Source organism: Caenorhabditis elegans, chromosome I (assembly GCF_000002985.6).
Source record: "Caenorhabditis elegans chromosome I".
NCBI classification, from domain to species: Eukaryota; Metazoa; Nematoda; class Chromadorea; order Rhabditida; family Rhabditidae; genus Caenorhabditis; species Caenorhabditis elegans.
Genome location: NC_003279.8, coordinates 3,679,878 through 3,699,779, shown reverse-complemented (window position 1 = coordinate 3,699,779; position 19,902 = coordinate 3,679,878). Strand labels below are relative to the sequence as shown.

The window sequence follows — 19,902 nt, the reverse complement described above, 5'->3', positions numbered from 1 at the left end:
TGTAATATTTTTAGATTTCAGAAAGATTGCGAACCAATCTCAAAAGATTGCTATGTCATCTCAAAATATTACGAATTTTTCGTAATATTTTCAGATTCAGAAATATTGCGAATCAACCTCAAAATATTGCTCAATCTAAAAAGATTTCGAATAAGTCTCGGAATATTGCGATTTTATCTTGAAATATCACCCAACTACAAAAATATTGCTATTTAATATTTTCATATTAGATTTGAGTTGCCTGAGTTCCAGCAATTTTAGAAAAAAAATTTATTTTTCAACTTCCTCTTGAACTTCGGCTATCAAAATAAAAGTTTTTTCAAGCTTATCTTTTTTTTGGAATTTTATACAGTTTATCAAAAAATAAATGTTTAAAAATTCGCTTGAAAAACTTGATATTCTGATTTTAAACTTAATTTAAATTAAGATGCTTTGAAAATCAAAGCCAATAAGCCAGTTGATAAATGGATATATATTTTAAGAAATAAAAAATTTATTTGCAGAATTTATGAGATCTAGAAAATTAGGCATTCAAACAACGACAAAAAACATTATTTCTAATCCGAAACATTTCCAACAATATACGAAAGAACGCAATCCTCATTGTGAAAATTGAATTCTGCCATTCGATTTGAGATGATATCTGGAAAATTTTTTTTTTGTTAAAAATTATCAAAATATTTCCGATCCTACTCATTTTGGCACGTGTCCGAGTGTTGGCGAAACTTTGAAACAATGGAGAAATATTTCGAATCATTAATTGAACTTTTGCAGTATCCTCTTGACTATCGGTTTCCGATGGATTAGTTTGAAGATCCGAGAAGCTTACATCAATCTCGCCAGTTTCAATTTTCGTAGAAATCCTCAAATCTCCTGATGTACTGGCTGTGAGCTTCTGGATGAAATTAACTTATATTTCAGGACTTTATTTGTGTATATATTATTACCACAACTCGAGTGTTCATATTTTTGAAGACGTGTAAGAAACGGGACATCATTTTAGGAGGTGGCATGCTGATTGACATCTGTAAATATATTTTTTCAATAGAGATTAAAAAAATTAATGTAAAGTTATAATTATCATCATAAAATCGTTTACTTTTCTGTGTCCAATTGACGGCCTGGAGTACGAATTCCAATATTTTGATAGAATAATTGTGATTGGAATTTGATGAGAAACAATATCGGCTTCTGGATTTCTAACTTCGACAGACAACATTGGCTCATCTTTTTGACTTTTCGATAGTTTCAGTTTCAGATAACAGTGTCCGCCGGGCAGAACACGTACTAAACTATCGATTTCCAATTCAAAATAAATCAAATTTTGCTCTTCGTTTCGTGGATTCATGCCAACCATATCGAATTTTCGGAAAATTTGACTGCTATAGGGAATTGATAAACTGAACCAACTTCCACCATCATGGAGTCCTGAACAGCAAATAAAGTTGAGAGCTGAAAGTTCATAGAATTTTATTAATAAAACAGGATTTTTAAAACCATTCTTTTCTATTTTGACGCAGCATCTTTTCTTACTCAATTTGCTCACTGATGTCAAAATTTCTGAAAGACAATTTTTTCAGATATTTCATAGATTTTTTAATAATCAGTCTGCTCACTGATAAACACGTCGATTGCCGCAGTATCTTGGAGAAGAGAACTGAACTTCATTGTTTGAAACCTAGAAAATAGTGAAAATTAGTTAGAAAGAGAAGGAGACGGAGAATGAAAAAGGGAAAATCGCGCGCGATGGAAGAAATTTGAAAAAAGACTTTACTTTTGATATTTTTCGAAATTTTTTAAAATAATTATGTTTAGAGTTAAAATTGCAAGGAAAAATGAAACAAAAATTAGTTTAAAAATAAAAACCACCGTATCTCTTTCCCTGCGAAACCAATTCACCGTATTATTGTATGTGCCTTTAATCTTTAACAGTAAGCATAACATGTGATTTTCGCCTTCTTTTTATTAAAATCTAAATTATTACAGAACTTTTAAATAATTTGATTATATTCTTTGTTTAATTTTTAATCATTTAAATTCAATTTAGAAATGCTAAAAATCCCAAAACAATGAGACACTATTTCCCTGCAGGACCATTTTACAGAAATACTGTATGCACCTTTAATTTCTTTTCAAAAGTAAGCGGCCTTTCTGTCGAATCATTTTTCGTTGATGAACTCTTTTTTCTTCACTTTTACTCTATATTATCACAAAAATTCGAATTTTTCAGCGAAAAAATCGAAAATGAGTGGAGGAAAAGACGAAGCCAGCGACAAAGCGCTCCTAAAAATCCTAAAATCTAAATCACCGAACACAATTGCCATTTTCTCACGAGGCGAATACTTTTCTGTGTATGGCGATGACGCCACCTTTGTCGCTACTAACATTTTCAAGAGTGATGTTTGCGTCAAAACGTTCACTTTATCAAGTAAGACTCGAAAAATCAAAATAAAATCTGTAAATGTGAAATTTCAGCCGACAATTCTCAACAAATGAAGTACATTTCCGTAAATCGTGGACAATACGAGAAGGTCGTTCGTGAAACCATCGTACTGCTCAGATGCTCCGTTGAGCTATACTCGAGTGAACAGGGAGAGTGGAAAATGACGAAGCGTGGATCTCCAGGAAATACTGTGGATTTTGAGCAAGAAATTGGAGTGTCAGATCAGGCTCCGATTCTTGCAATCTATATTCATCCAGGAGATGATGATGTATGACGATTTTTATAGATTTTTAGATTTAGAGATTTATAGATTTTTAGATTTTTAAATTAATTCCCAATTTCAGAATCGAGTAACATTGTGCGCTTGGGATGCTGGAAATGTTCGCATTGTGATCAGTGAATACATCGATACTCCTTCTTTTTCTCAAACGGAACAATGCATTTTTGGACTATGCCCCACAGAATATATTCTAGTGAATGAAGGATCAGTTGCACCGAAGGCTAAGAAAATAGCAAGCATGTTCACGAGAATGGAGGTTCACAACAAGCAACAGCTGAAGCCAAAGTCACAATGGAGCGATGTAATCGAGTCGGTTCATCTGGATTATAAAGATGAAGCCGAAAAACAAAACGAAAACATCAAGGAATGCCTTCAAATTCTACACTCGAACGCAGCCGATGAATACAGTATTTCTGAGAAGTATAGTATTTTCAATTACGGAACTCATGGAAATATGCTGATTGATTCATGTGCTGTGGAGGCTCTGGAGCTTTTCCAATTGAATTATAATTATTTGGGTAGAGTTATAATGTTACATTTTCCTTGAAAATAATTTAATTTCAGAGAAATCGAATAATTTGACGCTCTACAATGTTTTAAACAAATGCAAGACTCTTCCTGGAGAGAAGTTGCTCCGTGATTGGCTTTCTCGTCCACTTTGCCAGATCGATCACATCAACGAGCGACTGGATATTGTTGAAGCTTTGTTCGAGAATCAGACAATCCGTCAGAAGCTCCGCGATTCCATTCTTGCAAGAATGCCAGATTGCTCTCAACTAGCTCGTCGTCTCATGAGAAAATGCACTCTTCAGGATCTCAATCGATTCTACCAAGCTGCAACTCTTCTCGAGACTGTCGAAATGCAATTGATTCAACTTTCAGAAGCTGAACAGTTTGCCCCATCGATTAATCGTCTTCTTAAATCAGAAATCACCGAAATTCTGAAGAAAGTCGAACGATTCCAAGTGCTCTGTGATGAGTTCTTCGATTTCGACTATGAGAAGGAGAACAAAGAGATTCGTGTTCGCGTCGATTTTGTTCCAGAGATCCAGGAGATTAGTGAGAAGCTGGAGCAAATGGAGAGAGTCGCGGAGAAGTTGCGCAAGAAATATTCCGCGAAATTCGAATGCGACAATTTGAAGTTGGATAAGAATTCTCAGTATGGATTTTATTTCCGAGTCACTTTGAAGGTAACTAATTTTAAGAGAAGTTAATTCTTCATTTTGCTCTCGTTTCAGGAAGAAAAGTCGATCCGCAAAAAAGATGTTCATATTCTCGAAACAACAAAGGGCAGTGGCGTGAAGTTTTCGGTTGGAGAGCTCAGCGACATTAATGATGAGTAAGAAATATTATCCCCGGCAAGGGGTGTTGGTTTTTCGATTTTCCGAATTTTCAAAAATTAGCCTAATATTTTGGCCAGAAGAAATTGTAATGTTTTTTATCCATATAAACAAAATTGGATAAAAAATCATATTTTATGGTTAATTTTCTGAAGATTTTTTTTCGATTTTTAGATTTTCCAGAGAATCGAAAAATCGAGAATTTTTCGATTTTTCGATTTTCACCGAAAAACATCGAAAAATCGAAAAATGAAACCCTTGATCCCCGGTATCTAAACTTCAAAAAATCGAATTACAGGTTCCTCGAATTCCATCTGAAATACACCAGGGCAGAAGAGGAGGTTATCTCGATGCTGTGCAAGAAAGCCGAAGAATTTATTCCATTGATTCCTGCTATGGCTCAGCTCATCGCAACTCTCGACGTCTTCGTCTCACTTTCCACATTTGCCGCCACCTCATCCGGGATCTATACTCGACCGAATCTTCTTCCTCTTGGATCGAAGCGTCTCGAGTTGAAACAATGTAGACATCCGGTTATTGAAGGAAATAGTGAAAAACCTTTCATTCCGAATGATGTGGTTCTTGGTAAGAGTATTCAAATGAGGATTTTCTGATTCATTAAATACATTTTCCAGATAAATGTCGCTTGATCATTCTCACCGGAGCCAACATGGGTGGAAAGAGCACTTACCTCCGATCAGCAGCTCTTTCCATTCTTCTCGCCCAAATCGGATCGTTCGTTCCATGCTCCTCCGCTACAATTTCGGTCGTTGATGGGATTTTCACACGAGTTGGTGCATCCGACAAGCAATCGCAAGGAATTTCCACATTTATGGCTGAAATGCTCGATTGCTCTGCGATTCTTCAAAGAGCCACTAAGAATTCATTCGTGGTAATTGATGAACTTGGAAGAGGAACTTCGACGTTTGATGGATTTGGAATAGCATCGGCTATTGCACAGGACATTTTGAATCGTATCCAATGTCTATCCATCTTCGCCACACATTTCCATGAGATGGGAAAACTCGCTGAACAGCCGGGAGCTGTTGCCCTTCAAATGGGAGTTCAAATCGAGAATAATGAAATTCACATGCTCTACAAGGTTTTCGAGGGAGTTGCACAGTGCTCCTTCGGCCTCCAAGTTGCCAAAATGGTTGGAATCGATGAAAATGTCATTAATGTAAGTTTAGAAGATTGTAAATTTAAAATTAAATTCGGAATTTTTTCAGAAAGCGGCCCAACTTCTGGAAGGCCTCGAGAAGAAGCTTGTCATCGATAGCAAGAAGAAGAAGGAACTTCTCGAATCAGCAGATATCCGACAAGCCATTCTCAGCCTTGTCAAATAACTCAATTTCATATTTTATCTTCCTACAATTCACGTATTTTGTTTTAAATTGTGAATAAACCTATTATTAGAATATATATTTTCACTCGGGAATCGCTCGCCCACTATGGGGGAGTCTACGCAAGAACAACGCAAGGACAAGGGCAAAATTCTAATGGAAAGGAAACAATTGCCCGACTGCACTAATTCTAGTTCAAGCGAACAATGATAACTTTTGTATTCTGTATTCCTTCACGTCTCCCAGCGAGCGTAATAAATTATTATTATATTACCGTGGTCCGAAAATTAAAAAAAAATGAAATAAAAACGTGAAAAACCCTTCAACCCTATGAAACATTTGAATAGCCTCATTTTAAAATGCCGCGAGAGAGATCATTGTCGAATTTGGGGAGAAAAGTGATGTTTCGCTATCGATCGAAGAGCAACGATCGTGGGAAACGACAAAACTCAAAGGATCGGGCACGAGCTGATCACATGGCATTCGATTATGATCTTTCGGTAATTACTTGGCTGCAGAATTTACGATTTTTGATCTCCCGGTACTGTAGAAGCGAGGTGTGCGCCTTTAAAAGGTTACGGTAAAGAATTCGTTGTTTTTTCGTCCTTTTCTGGCAAGTTATCAATTTGCGAATTTTGAATCAAAAAATACGGTGGATGGATGGTCTCGACACGAAATGTTTTATTAAATTGGAAAGGGTGTGAGCCTTTAAAAAGGTACTGTAGTCTGAGGCGTACTTTTGTTGCTGCGACATGTTCGAACACCGAATACAAATTACAGTACTCTTTAAAGGTGCACACACTCTTTGCTTATAAGAACAAATTATCGTTTATCGTGCCGAGATCCGTACACATGGGTACGGTAGCTGAATAATTGTATTCGTGGCAGGACTCAAGGCAGTGATTTTATGTGTGAAAAATCGAAAATTTTCAGAATTTGTTTTTGCGATGGAAAATAAAATAAAAATTCCTAAATTCAGAATGTCTGTAATCACTTGGAAGCCTTGATGAATGCTGCTCGATATGGAAATACTGATCTTCTTTACAAAGTTAGCTTTTTCAAATAATTTTTCGCGGATTTAACATAACTCTTTTCAGTTGTATATTCATCACATCGATCTCAGAATGACTGATGAAACTGGAAACACTGCCATGCATGTGGCTGTTATGGTTTGGAAACTGATTTAATGGTTTTTTGCAACAAAATAATAACTTTAGAATAATCAACAAAAAATCGTGCGAATGCTTGTCGTGCTGTGTGCTCCGTGTCAAATATGGAAAATCAAGAATAACAATGGACTGACGTCCACGGAGTTGTGTACGGATAAAAAGTGATTTTTTTTCTCGAAGGCTTTTTATGTGGTCGCAGAAAAATGGGCCCCGAGGCAAACGCGCTCCAGCGAGAGGTCAAAACGGTTCGCCTCAAGATGATGGGTCTCGTTAGGTATTGGCGGCAAAACTAGAAATTCAAATGTTTTCTCTTTTTTTTGCTTCATTTTTTACTGTTGTATGCCAAACGGATGAATCCTATCGAGACTCACCGTTTAGAGGCGGAGGATGTTGATTTAGCCGTGGAGCGCGCTTGCAATTTGATTTTAAAAAGCGATTTTTTCCGCGTACTCATATGACCATATGACCTACGGTAACCCGCCGTAATTTTGAACAAGATTACGGTAGAGCTGCAGTTCCCAATGTTAATATATAATATTTCCAGAATCAGTGAAGATTTCAAAAGTCTCGATAATCCGCCAAGTCCATCACCGGGTGCGTTTGTAGACGTGGATAGTGAGTACAATAATGTGTTGGCAAGTGAGAAGAAGCAGTGGAAACCTGAAGAACGAGTTCTTTTGGCACTTGACGGAGGCGGAATTCGAGCTGTTATCACGATACAAATGCTCATTCATATTGATTATTTGCTCGGTGGAAAGCTCGTCGAGAAGCTTGATGATATTGCTGGAACCAGTTGTGGAGGTGTTATCACTCTTCTTTTATCAACTAACAGTTGGGTTTGATAGTTTTTAAACTACTGAGATATCGTAGTTTTGATATTTTCTAAAACTCGTACTAGAAGGAACATCGATTTGGGTCTCGCCACGAAAAAAATTTATGGTAGTAGTTATCTTTTTGGCTGTCGCTTTTTACTATTACGGGAAAACTAAAATCCGAGAATGCGTACTATGCAATATATTTGACGAGCAAATATCTCTTAGCGAAAACTACAGTACCTCTTTACTACGAGCTGGTGTCGATTTACGGTAAAATAATTTAAAAAAACGAGAAAGCAAAGACACCAGCGTTACAGTAGTAATGTAAAAAATTACTGTAGTTTTCGCTACGAGATATTTGCTCGTCAAGTATATTGCGCAATACGCATTATCAGAATTTAGTGTCTCCGTAATAATTAAACTTTGTTAACTTTTTATCGCGGCGAGACCCATCCGAAAGCGCCTTTGAGTACGAGTTTCAGAAAACTTGGAAGGCAATAAGGCTACTGTGCCTTTTTGCCTACGTGCCTACATATCACCTTATTTTAAATTCAGATCGAAACATTGAAGAAACCCGAAAGCTACTTCTAGATATGCGTGATCGAGTTTTCATCCGTGGAGCTGACAAAGCCGTTCCAAAATATAGTTCAAACGGTATGGAGTACATCGCCCGCCACGTCACAACTTGGGAAGATTCGAAAATGTCGAGTATCAAAAGACACCGAGCAATTGTTACTGTAGCTGATACTCGAATGGTTCCACCTCAACTTCTCCTCTTCCGATCCTATCGTCCAGAAATGCCAGAGGAAGCGTGTGAACACTATAAGTTCCTGGATCCAACGAAGGTTGAGCTGTGGAAGACTCTGAGATGCACAACGTACGACTCTAGTTTTTTTTGAAATATAAAAAAAAAATTTTCAGCGCGGCTCCATACTTCTTCGAGTCATTCAATGGGCTTTCTGATGGTGGTTTGATTGCGAACAATCCGACGCTTGCACTGATCTCTGATTTCTTCCTCACGAATAAACTTGAAAAATCGTTTGCGAAAAGCTCATCTGAACGAGAAAACCGTGGAAACTGGAAGATTGGATGTGTCATTTCACTTGGAACAGGAGTATTTCCAACGGAAAAGATTGATGGAATCGATTTGATTGTGGCGCATGCGGTTAGTACGCCCTTTTACACGTCCTTTTACGAGAAATTTGCAAGAGCGCCGCACATTTTTTTTTCAGCTGGTTTTAAATTAAATTTAAAACATAATAGTTGACGAACTTTGGAAAAAAAATCTAAAATGTCAAAATAACAAAGTTGAAGAGTTAAAGACCGATACTTTTTTAATGGGAAATTGTATTACTTTTTTTCAGAAAAACCCGATCCAATTTGCCAAATCTTGCTATAAAGCATTTGCAAGCACTCGGAATTTGTTGCATGTTCTTGTGAAAGAGGTTTGAATTCAAATTTTGGATTTATAATGTATATTTCCTAATTATTAATTTCAGTGTACTGCTTCGAATGGTCAGCCAGTGAGATATGCAAGAGAATGGTGTCATTCGATCAACGCACCTTATTTTAGGTATTACCAAATTTTGCGATTTCTGAACAAAAAATGCAGTGCCAGGTCTCGAAACGAAAATTTTTGTTTAATGAAAAAAAAAAGGTGTGCGCCTTTAAAGAGTACTGTAATTTCATTTTGGAAATTTCATTGATTTTTTAAAGTTTTAAATAAAATAATGTTGGAAGGAAGGAAATCAATGAAATTTCCAAAATAAATTACAGTAATCTTAAAAGGTGCACACCGTTTTACATCTGAAAAATTTGTCGTGTCGAGACCCGGCACCGTTCTTCTGGTCTAAAAATCACAAAATGGATAATATAATTTAAGATTCTCGCCTCACTTGTCGCAAGGCATTTCTCTGGATGAAATTGATTTGGAAAAGGTGATGCAAGTGATGTGGGAGACTGAACAATACGTGGCTTCACATAGGCCTCAGTTTGTGAAGCTTGTCAATTACCTGGCAACCAAACCGAAGAGAGAGGTATTAAAAATAACTATTTTTACTATGTTCAATGATTTTTTAAAAATGAATTTTAGGGTTTTGAAAATCTTGAAACATCGCAGGATTCGGAAACATTGGAGAAATCGATTTCTGAAGCTTCTGAGACGACGACGACACGTACGACTACAACAACAACTACGGCGGGAATTTGAGATTCTTTGATTTGACAATAAATTTGAATGACTGGGGATACTTTAATTTTTAGAATTAATTGATTGTTATTAGACAATTGAAAAGACGAGAAAACACAACAATGATGATGAACTGATGAATTGAGATTATATTCTACATGTAAACTGGGAGATTCGGATCCATTGGAAGTACGCCTAGCGACTGAAGAGCCACCTGAGCAGCGACGGCTTTTCCTTCCTTCTTTTGCTTTGAGCCACACATTGGACGGTATTCTACATCATTGATGACTATAGTCCAGACGAACATCTTCAAGTGATCAGCACCGGATTCTTCACAACTGAATGACGGGGGATTCCAGCGACGTTTAGCGCAAAGTTCCATTATTAGGGAGATTGGATTTTTGTCTGAAAATATAAAAAAAATTTGAAAAGATTTTGAGTTTTGAAAAAAACCAACTCGATAAATCAACTGGAACATTATTCTGTGCATTTATCTTATTTCTCTGCTTGATGCTCATCTCCTCCTCAGCGATTAATCCTTTTCGATCACTCTTCACATCAAGCATCAGCGGCTCCAAATTTCCAGTCGCATCCTTTCCCAGACCCTCTCCAGGACGCCATCCCATCTTTTCCAGCATCAATCTTCCGATTCCGCCGGTCGCTGGTGCAGCATTTCTGAATTGGTCCTGAAAAGGAAAGATTATGAAATTTTTAAATTAATTTGGGAACTAATGGAGTTGCTATTCGAAAAAATAAAAATACAAGGAAAAAGTCGCTGCAGAACTGATTTCTGGTCCTTTCAAAAAAAAAAAAAGGAAAGAAATCAGTTTTACATGCGACTTACGACTTCTCTAGGAGACTGCAGCTGACGTTATGAATCGATTGATGGTTCCGAAGGTGTAGGAGGGATTGATGATGATGTAGATAGAAATCGACACATTCTGCTTTAGGTATATTACTCATACGCGAAATTTTACGATTTTTGCGTTAGGTCTCGCCACGACAAAATTTTGTTAATTTCGAAAAGGCATGCGCCTTTAAGGAGTACTGTAATTTCACTTTTTGGGGGTTTTTTTTTTGATTTTCAGCAGTTTTTCTACCGTTCATTTCTATGAAAACTGCGAAAACCAACGAAATTTCCAAAATTGAAATTACAGTAATCCACGACAAATTTTTGTTAGATGTACAAATGTGTGTGCCTTTAAAGAGTACTGTAGTTTCAAAATTTCGTTGCCGTGGAATTTTCTAGATTTTGCATAGTTTTTCGATTAAAAAATCGTAAAGAAAACAATAAAAATTCGATGAAAATTCCGCAGTTTAAAATTACAGTACTCCTTAAAGGCACATACCCATTTGAAATCAACAAAAATTTGTCGTAGCGAGACCAGGTACCGTATTTTTGGCCCAAAAATCGTGAAATTTCGCGTCTGGGCAATATTAGTTACGAGAATTCTGGATTCAATTTTCTATTTAGCTCTCAGAATTTTCGTAACCGAAATTCTTCAAAATTGTGAAAAAAGCGGCAATTTCAAAAACAAAAATTGCCACATTTTTCACAAAATGAAAATCGGCAGAATGTGCCGATTTTTGAGATAATTTAATACAATTTTCCGAGACCACACATACCTTTTTCACCCATGCGTGATATTTTGGATTTTGAGGCTGTAGCTCGTCTGCAGTCAGAAGCCTTAGGCCAGTTGTACCGGTGTACTCTCCAGGAAGACTTTTTAGCGCTGCCCAGAGACTGATCTTAAAATTTGGAATTTTTGAAAAACTTAATTTTTTTTTATTTTAAAGGTTTTTTGTTTAAAAACTGTTTAAATTTATTTTTCCAGACGCGAAAATGTGTGTTATTTTTGATCTAACTATAAGAATACGGTAACTGGTCTCGACACGACATTTTTTTATTCAATGCAAAGTACTGTAATTTCGGCCTTTTCTAGTTTTTCGAAATTTTTATAGATTTTTCATTGTTTTTCGATAAAAAATCGTGAGGAAAACTATCGAAAATCAATTTTTTCGATATCTGTAGCTACACAATTTTGAAGTTACAGTACTCTTTAAAGGCGCACACCATTTCTCAACAAACAAAAATTGTCGTAACGAGACTGGGACTCAGAAATCGCAACATTTCACGGCTGGATAATATTCTCCGACTATTTTTCCAGCTTTACCTGTTCGTTGGCTTCACGTAGTGCTCGATGAGCATCAAAATCATTGGGAGTCGACAAAACTTTTCGTTGTGCTTCTGTTCGTTGTTTCAGTACTTTTCCAATATCACTGGGAGCTGGTATCGGGATATCTTTTGGTTCTTTCAAAATCATTTGATCCTTATTCGGAACATAAAGAACAGAAGGTAGCGGAGGTGGCGTTGGAGGACGGAATGCTGAAAATTTAGATTTTTCAATTGTAAAAAAAAAACTAAAATCTTGAATTTACAATCAGTGGGATTCGGTAGAAACTGGGGAGGCGCCGGCGGTGGTGGCAAGATCGAGTTGAGGAATTTCGGCACGGGTGCTGGGGCGACAGGCTGAAAAATTGACTTTTTTCAGGGGAAAATTGCAAATTTTCGTTTTCCAAAATTTGAAAAAAAAATTTTTTTAATTTTTTATCACCAAAATCAACAAAATTCTGTAAAAATGTATAATTTTCCGAACTTTTTTTTCCTAAATATTTCGATTTTCTTACAATTCCCTGTGCTCTACACCGATCAATTTCAAGACTTGTGAGAGCCACATGCTTCTTCTGCTCAACGGAGCAACTTTTCGGAACATCCTCCTTTTCGACGGGCACCCATTCGGCATTTTCTTTGTGCACAGCACCAGAGGAGACAGGGAAAACAATACGAAGTTGGGCAGCTCCGAGTTGAGTTGGCTCTTCTGGGCCTGTGATCGCTTTTTGAGCTAGATTGGCGGATGTGGCAGTCTGAAAATATTTAATTTTTTTTTTTTTTGGAAAATTTTCGTTTAGAGGTGATTTCGTTCTCAAAATTCACGAAAAAAAAAAAATGAAAAATCCACCTTTAAAACTGTGCTTTTTCAATTTTTTAAAAGAAAAAATAGGGAATTCAACTAAAATTGAAAAATCTCGTTTTAAAAGTTGAATTTTTCATTGTTTCTTGTTTTTTTTCGTTTTTTTTTCTATGCTTTTTCTGAATTTGAGACTTTTTTGAAGATAAACATCTTAATTCACATGCTATTCCGGGGGGACTTTTTTTTGTTGGTATTTTGACGAAAAATTGATTTTTTGGTTTTTTTAGACCATAAATTGTTCACTGTTTCACAGTTTGTAAAAAATAAATTCAAGCATTTTTTTTGAGTTTTTGAAAATTTCAATTTTTTTTGTCTAAATTTTTTTTTGCTTCTATTATACTCAAAATGGCTCCAAAAAGCCGAATTTCATATGGAAACTTTTCAGAAATTTCAAAATTTCGACAAAATAATTTGGTATTTAAAAATAGGATATTTTTGTAGAAATTTTGAACCGTTCTCTGAAAAGTCTCCTAAATTTGGACCAGGGGTGTTGATCATTTTGTCCAGGAACATACAACAATATTAATGCGAATAGGTTCCTTTGGCATAGCATATGGATGCTTGTATCGAACTGTTTCTCTATCACTGTCATGATCACTGACATCGTGTCCAGCTTCTCGACGTTTCTCTCGTTCTTGTCGTCTTTGAAGCTTCTTGCAGTACGCTGGAAATTGATGTTTTTAGTGTTTCTCGCTCAATTATTCCGAGAATAAAAAATTATGAAAATGCGTATCGCGCAACATATTTGACGCGCAAAATATCAGCGAAAACTACAGTAATTCTTTAACTGACTACTGTAGCGATTGTGTCGATTTACGGCAACGACATTCGAAATGTATAAAAGTTTATTTTCGAATATTGACAATGATATTCCATTTTCCTCCGTTTCTTCGTATTATTCTGTTATTTTTTAAAACTGTTTTTCTTAATATTTTATCGATCATTAAATCACATCCGTAAATCGACACAAGCACTACAGTAGTCATTTAAAGAATTACTGTAGCTTTCGCTTCGAGATATTTTGCGCGTCAAATATGTTGTGAAATACGCATTGTCAGAATTTTTATTTTCCCGTAACACGAGTCATACTCACTAACAAAATCCTCAATCGATGCACTATCTCTGTCGCCATTCGACATCATTTCTGCTCTTTTCGTCTTGGCAATCGCCAATAGCTTCTCCTTATCAATGACTTCTCGACTTCGGGATCTTCGTCGTCGGTATGAATCATATTCTTTCCGTTCTCTGGAACGACTTCTCCATCTGGAAGGTCTCTCGGGTCTCTCGTTGCGAGTCTCTGTGGATCTTCTTGATCTTTCCGGAGATCGTCGGCGAGTACGGTGTGTGTCTCTCGAACGAGAACGACGACGGGATTCCTTGCTGAAAGAGATGAATTTCAAGAAAAATTATATATATTCTGTTTTGGTGTTTTTATTTTTTTGGTGGAGTGACTCACCTTGTTCTTCTTCCTCTCCTATCACTGCTTGAATGACTGCGCTTCCGTTTTCTTTCAGTTTTCTCCTTTTTTCGGTTCTTGTCTTTCTCCTTACTTTTTTCATTTTCAGAATTATCCAGATTTCCATTTTCACATATATTTTTATTCTCCAAATTCTTTTCGATTCCTTCTGGTTCTTTAAAATCTCCATCTCCATATGCAATTTCTTCTATTTCTCCATCCTCAACTTCTTTCTTATTCTCGGCTTTTGGCAGAACTGTAGTGATGCTAATAGCCAGCTTTGTCTCTTTTTTCACTAAAGGGGTGCTGAAATCCGCGCCAAGCGGTAGATCATCGGCCTCATCTTTCCTTGGCGGCTCCTTAAATTCTTTCGGTTTGCCATTTTCGGTACTTGGCGCTTGCGGGATTAATCTGTAGTAATTTTTATTAGTTTAAATACTTATTTCGAATTTATTTTCGAACTTACTCATTTTTTGGCGCTTTTTCGAGATTTTTCTTCTCAATTTTTTCTTCCCTATGCTTTAAACGGCTCCTGCTTCTGCTTTTCCTACTCTTTCTGCTTCTTCTCCTCTCCTGACTACGCCCCCGGCTTCTGCTCCGGCTCCGGCTTCGACTTCTTGAACTAGACCAAGTTTTGGATCTTCTTCGAACTTTCTTGCTTTTCTTCGACTTGTGCCTGTGATGCTTCTTCGGCCTTTTCCCAACAAAATCTGTCTGATCGCATCCGGCTAGTTTATCCACTGAGAATGGCTGAAAATAATGATAATTAATTATAATTATATAATTCGATTTGTAAATTTTCCAGTACAATTTAAATTAATTTACTTTTTCCGACGATTTCACATCATTTAAAAGATCTTTAATGATGTCTTCACTGCAAGTTTTCGGGGTAATTCCCTCGCCATCGACCATTCTTGGAACTTTTTGACCTGAAAAAAGGTGATTTTTTGTTTAAAAAAAAGTTTTTCAAATTGCAAAACAAGAGGATACAAACGACGCTCCGTTTTTACGTTTTTACATCGTCATGGCCGTGGCCGCTGCGCGTTTTGTTTTCCTGCTGCACCGATACCACCACCTCGCCCCCTCCCAATAGTTTATTTTTGAAAAAGGCCCGTGACCACGATGTCTTTGTGAGCTGTCTAATCGATTCATTCCCTCAGTGAAAACAAATCTTTTTATTGCGAAATTTCCTCCAAATTTTATTCCTCAACACTCATTTGTCGCTTTCTTTGCGGACATTGTGTGGGAATTACTAATTACATACGTCTTCACATGACCCTTCAATATTGACCAGCTATCCTCAAACCAACTGAGCACACACACACAGCGTGACATCTGTTCATTTCTTTTTTTTTTTCATTTTTTGCGGTCATGAAACTTGGAAAATTCAATTTAAAAGTCTCATTTACTTTTAACTTTCGATTAAAATTGAAAAGAAAATTTAAAAAACAGTAAAACAAAACAAATAAAATTACAGTTTTTAAACAATTTAAAAAAATGAAAGGCTTTTGTACTTTTCGCTCCGGGACCCATCAGTGTCAAAAACTCAATGCACCTTTAATCTCACTTTATTTTAATTGTTTTTCTTCGATTTCGCGTTACTTTTCTATAGTTTTCCTATTTTCAGAGCTTTTCTCTCACTCACTCCAATAAAATGGCAAAAACTTACGACTACTTGTTTAAGGTGAGAACTTTTGCATGCCAAGATGTCAAGAAAACATCGTTTTACAGCTCTTGCTTATTGGAGACAGTGGAGTCGGCAAGACGTGCGTACTGTTCCGGTTCTCAGATGATTCGTTCAATAACTCGTTCATTTCAACAATTGGAATCGACTTCAAAATCCGTACGATTGAGCTCGATGGGAAGAAAATCAAACTTCAAATTTGGTGAGCTAGTTTTTATTAAATCCGATTTTATAAATATTTTTTTTCAGGGACACAGCCGGGCAGGAGAGATTCAGAACTATCACAACGGCTTATTACCGCGGTGCTATGGCATGTTTTATCAAAATTTATTTCACAAAATTTCAAATTTTAATTAATTTATCTTTCAGGGAATCATTCTGGTGTACGATATCACCAACGAGCGATCATTTGAAAACATCAAAAACTGGATTCGCAATATAGAAGAGCATGCGGCTTCGGATGTCGAGAGGATGATCATCGGCAACAAATGTGATATTGAAGAACGCCGTGAAGTGTCGCGGGACCGTGGAGAGCAGCTCGCAATCGAGTACGGCACGAAATTCCTGGAAACGTCGGCGAAGGCCAATCTGAATATTGATGAAGCTTTCTTCACACTGGCTCGTGATATCAAGAGCAAGATGGAGCAGAACGAGATGCGTGCCGGTGGATCAGTTTCGAATACGGGTCGTGTGAACGTCGGTGGATCGGGGACACAGAAGAAGAGCTTCTTCAGCAACTGGAGCTGCAATTTGCTTTAAATTTATTGCTCTCTCGCCATGTTCTGCCCTTTTCGAAGTTGATTGTGATTCAATTCAATTCAACTTCAATAGTGTACCATATCTCTTTTCATATTTTCTTTCCGTTTGAATTTTCTGTTCCAAAAACTCCTCCTTCGCACATTTTTGTATGCAGTACGGTTATAATTCTAAAAATAACCTTTTTTCTTCTCTCTTCTCTTCTGACCATAATAACCAACACTTGCTTTGTTTTTACCATTTTCGTCCCGTCTATTTCTCTGTGTCCGCTCTCTCTCGCATATTCAATTCACCCCCCTACACCCAGCATTCTGATGAGATTTCTTTTCAGGATTTCAGATTTATTTTTTTCGCGAATGTATGAACCAAATTGCATGTTTTCCCAAGTTTTTTGAATTTTCTGAATTTTGATCGAATATTGGGGTTTTGTCGGTCATGCAAATTAAAATTAATTTTTTCTAGAAGTTTTTTACTGAGCTTCTATTTTGCAGAGTCAGATTCATATACCAGCGACATTGAATAGTAGAAAGTACCACAATTTTGAATAGTTAAACACGAAAAACGTTGCAAGTATTACGGAGACGCTAAGTTCTGAGAATGCGTATTGCACAGCATATCTGGCGCGCAAAATATCTCGTAGCGAAAACTACAGTAATTATTTAAATGCCTTCTGAAGTGTCGATTTACGGGCTGGTCTTTCGATACGATTTTTTTTTAAATTGTGACAACAATATTCGATTTTCCTCCAATTTTTCGTTTAAAAAAACTAAAGAAAATTGAATATCGTTGTCACAATTCGAACAAAAATTTGTTTCGAAAATAGAGCCCGTAAATCGACCTACAGTAGTCATTTAAAGAATTACTGTAGTTTTCGCTACGAGATATTTTGCGCGTCAAATATGTTGCGCAATACGCATTCTCAGAATTAAGATATCTGATGTAATTAAAGAAAAAATCTGTCAAGGTTTGAGTTATCATAAATGTCTGCTTGATTAGTTGATCAATGGAAAAACGAAGACAAAAAGAGTAAAAGACATTCGTCAAACGGCGACGACAGAGAGCACGTACCGCCTGATAAGCGACTCACGTAGCCTATCTTATCAGCATCTCAACTGTGCACGCACACACACAAAAACCCCCGGCTCCATTTGGTGACGACTCACGTGATATGATGGCAGAATGATGATCAACTTTCCTACTTCATTGCTATCGATTCACCGATGATGATAAAAAAGGGTCAGGGACAAACAGAAATCACGGGATACGACCTAGATTGTACACATAACAGAAAGATTCCGATTTCTACTCATTCCTTTTCAATAATCATGACCGAATTCACGTCACTTTTTAACATTCGTTTTTCTTCTTCTTTTCTTCAAAATATATTTCATTTTTAAAAATGAATTCTGTTCGAATGCTCGCTAAGAATGCAATTAGACCACTCATCAAAACTCGGAGTTATACTGGATTCTCTCAGTCGTATGTTATTTGCTTGAATTTTAGATTCTTGTAACTCCTGAACACTAAAAACACTTTATTATTACTTTAAAAAATTCTGAGAATGCGTATTGCACAACGTATTTGACGCGCAAAATATCTCGAAGCGAAAACTACAGTAATTCTTTGAATGACTACTGTAGGTCGATTTATGGGCTCAATTTTCGGAATGTATTAAAATAATTTATTTATCGAAATGACAAAAATCGAAAAATTGAATATCGATGGCACAGAAATTCATTACAAAAATCGTTTTCGCTACGAGATATTTTGCGCGTCAAATATGTTGCACAATACGCATTTCGAAAGCGAGTGGTTCCCCTAATAAAGGAACTTTTAAGTTGAAGCATAATACTATTACGGGAAGACAAGTTTCTGAAAATGCGTATTGCGCAACATATTTGACGTACAAAATATCTCGAAGCGAAATCCACACTAATTTTTAAATGGCTACTGTAGCGCTTGTGTCGATTTAAAATTACTGTAGTTTTCGCTACGAGATACTTTGCGCGTGAAATATGTTGCGAAATACGCATTTTCAGAATTTTGTGTTCCGTAATAAGTAGAACAAATAACAAAAAATTCAACTTTTTCGCTTGAGATCACATTTTCGAAGTTTCTAATTTCATTCGCACTTAATTTGCCCTATCTTCCTTTTCTTCCAATTCACTTGATTTTTGCCATTTTCTGACGCTGATCATAGTTTTTTTGCCTTCTCAAAATCTCATTCTTTTCCTTAACCTTGTTCCTTATCAATTGATAAGATGCACACCGTCTCCGCCTCCCGACGTGCTCCACCCCTTTCCTGCTTAAATACCAACTATTTATGCTCATTGAGCAGTATTGCAGCCTTACCAGCCACAAACTACCATCAATAATGTCTCTCGCTCGTCAAAACTACCACTCCGAGGTTGAAGCTGCCGTTAACAAGCAGGTACGTCTTTATTTCGATGTTTCTAAACTAAATCCCCTAATTTTTCAGATCAACATTGAGCTCTATGCCTCATACGTCTACCTTTCAATGTCATTCTATTTCGATCGTGACGATGTTGCCCTTCCAAACATTGCCAAGTTCTTCAAGGAACAATCGGATGAGGAGCGTGAGCATGCTACCGAGCTCATGCGTGTGCAGAATCTTCGTGGAGGACGTGTCGTGCTTCAGGACATCCAGAAGCCAGAGAATGATGAGTGGGGAACCGCCTTGAAGGCTTTTGAAGCCGCGTTGGCTCTCGAGAAGTTCAACAACGAGTCGCTTCTGAAGTTGCACTCGACAGCCGGAAACCACAACGACGCGCATCTCACTGACTTTATCGAGGAGAAATATTTGGACGAGCAGGTGAGGATTATTCTATTTTTTTTAATTTAGAATCTGATGAAATTAACAGGTCAAATCTATCAACGAATTCGCCCGCATGGTTGCCAACCTCAAGAGAGTCGGACCAGGAGTTGGAGAGTACGTCTTCGATAAGGAACACTTTTCCGATTAATTAATATATATCTTATCTGCTCATCGCATCTTCTTTTGTTCTCTCTGTACATAATTATTTGCGAAAATTTACAAACATGCCACAATCTGTCAAATGAAAAGTATTGATCGAAGCGTTTTTGTTTGCCACAGTTCATTATCATACTAATTCCGTGTCACAATCTTTCTTGATAAGCCGTTTGGTCTTTAACTTTCCAAAGACGATTTTAAAATTCTCGGAATTCGAAATCGAAAATGGAACAGAATAGGAATGAGTGTGAAGTGCAAAAAGCAGGCAGATTAGAAGATTTCCATCGGCCTTTGTTTGACTTTTTTGCAATCGAGAAGCGATGCAAATGGGTTAGCGAGATGAGTTATGGATTCGCCAGGAAAAGAAGGACATTCTCCTCCGCTTTTGTTTATTTTGATTTGTT

At 36.8% G+C, this 19,902-nt stretch overlaps 6 protein-coding genes and 1 non-coding gene across 7 annotated transcripts; 5 read left to right on the top strand and 2 right to left on the bottom strand.

Moving 5' to 3' along the window:
• Positions 1-479: 479 nt before the first annotated feature.
• Positions 480-1,678, bottom strand: hus-1 (Checkpoint protein). Its single transcript, NM_058802.7, has 6 exons — positions 1,617-1,678; positions 1,498-1,560; positions 1,100-1,452; positions 948-1,025; positions 694-895; positions 480-643 (listed from the first exon to the last, which is right to left on the bottom strand). Exons 1-6 carry the CDS (start codon positions 1,666-1,668, stop codon positions 558-560), a joined length of 834 nt encoding a protein of 277 aa, NP_491203.1. The 5' UTR covers positions 1,669-1,678; the 3' UTR covers positions 480-557.
• Positions 1,679-2,163: 485 nt separating this feature from the next.
• Positions 2,164-2,184, top strand: 21ur-13866. The gene has a single exon (NR_050044.1).
• Positions 2,185-2,230: 46 nt separating this feature from the next.
• msh-2 (DNA mismatch repair proteins mutS family domain-containing protein) lies at positions 2,231-5,484 on the top strand. The gene is made up of 8 exons (NM_058801.9): positions 2,231-2,428; positions 2,476-2,711; positions 2,788-3,241; positions 3,288-3,913; positions 3,962-4,062; positions 4,362-4,648; positions 4,699-5,243; positions 5,293-5,484. The coding sequence occupies exons 1-8, from the start codon at positions 2,245-2,247 to the stop codon at positions 5,407-5,409; spliced, it is 2,550 nt and encodes an 849-aa protein (NP_491202.1). The 5' UTR covers positions 2,231-2,244; the 3' UTR covers positions 5,410-5,484.
• A 274-nt stretch (positions 5,485-5,758) lies between these two features.
• ipla-4 (phospholipase A2) lies at positions 5,759-9,635 on the top strand. Its single transcript, NM_058800.4, has 11 exons — positions 5,759-5,906; positions 6,386-6,454; positions 6,504-6,575; positions 6,624-6,736; positions 7,120-7,406; positions 7,946-8,267; positions 8,312-8,555; positions 8,755-8,835; positions 8,890-8,963; positions 9,273-9,426; positions 9,483-9,635. Exons 1-11 carry the CDS (start codon positions 5,766-5,768, stop codon positions 9,597-9,599), a joined length of 1,674 nt encoding a protein of 557 aa, NP_491201.3. The 5' UTR covers positions 5,759-5,765; the 3' UTR covers positions 9,600-9,635.
• D1037.1 (Protein SON) lies at positions 9,433-14,999 on the bottom strand. The gene is made up of 11 exons (NM_058799.6): positions 14,892-14,999; positions 14,533-14,816; positions 14,067-14,477; positions 13,704-13,990; positions 13,126-13,274; positions 12,267-12,503; positions 12,018-12,108; positions 11,753-11,964; positions 11,205-11,327; positions 10,036-10,264; positions 9,433-9,983 (listed from the first exon to the last, which is right to left on the bottom strand). Exons 1-11 carry the CDS (start codon positions 14,976-14,978, stop codon positions 9,733-9,735), a joined length of 2,361 nt encoding a protein of 786 aa, NP_491200.1. The 5' UTR covers positions 14,979-14,999; the 3' UTR covers positions 9,433-9,732.
• A 694-nt stretch (positions 15,000-15,693) lies between these two features.
• On the top strand, positions 15,694-16,890 carry rab-8 (Ras-related protein Rab-8A). The gene is made up of 4 exons (NM_058798.9): positions 15,694-15,750; positions 15,798-15,952; positions 16,000-16,060; positions 16,120-16,890. Exons 1-4 carry the CDS (start codon positions 15,721-15,723, stop codon positions 16,507-16,509), a joined length of 636 nt encoding a protein of 211 aa, NP_491199.2. The 5' UTR covers positions 15,694-15,720; the 3' UTR covers positions 16,510-16,890.
• A 1,962-nt stretch (positions 16,891-18,852) lies between these two features.
• Positions 18,853-19,600, top strand: ftn-2 (Ferritin). Its single transcript, NM_058797.9, has 3 exons — positions 18,853-18,937; positions 18,986-19,339; positions 19,389-19,600. Exons 1-3 carry the CDS (start codon positions 18,881-18,883, stop codon positions 19,488-19,490), a joined length of 513 nt encoding a protein of 170 aa, NP_491198.1. The 5' UTR covers positions 18,853-18,880; the 3' UTR covers positions 19,491-19,600.
• The last annotated feature ends 302 nt before the right edge of the window (positions 19,601-19,902 follow it).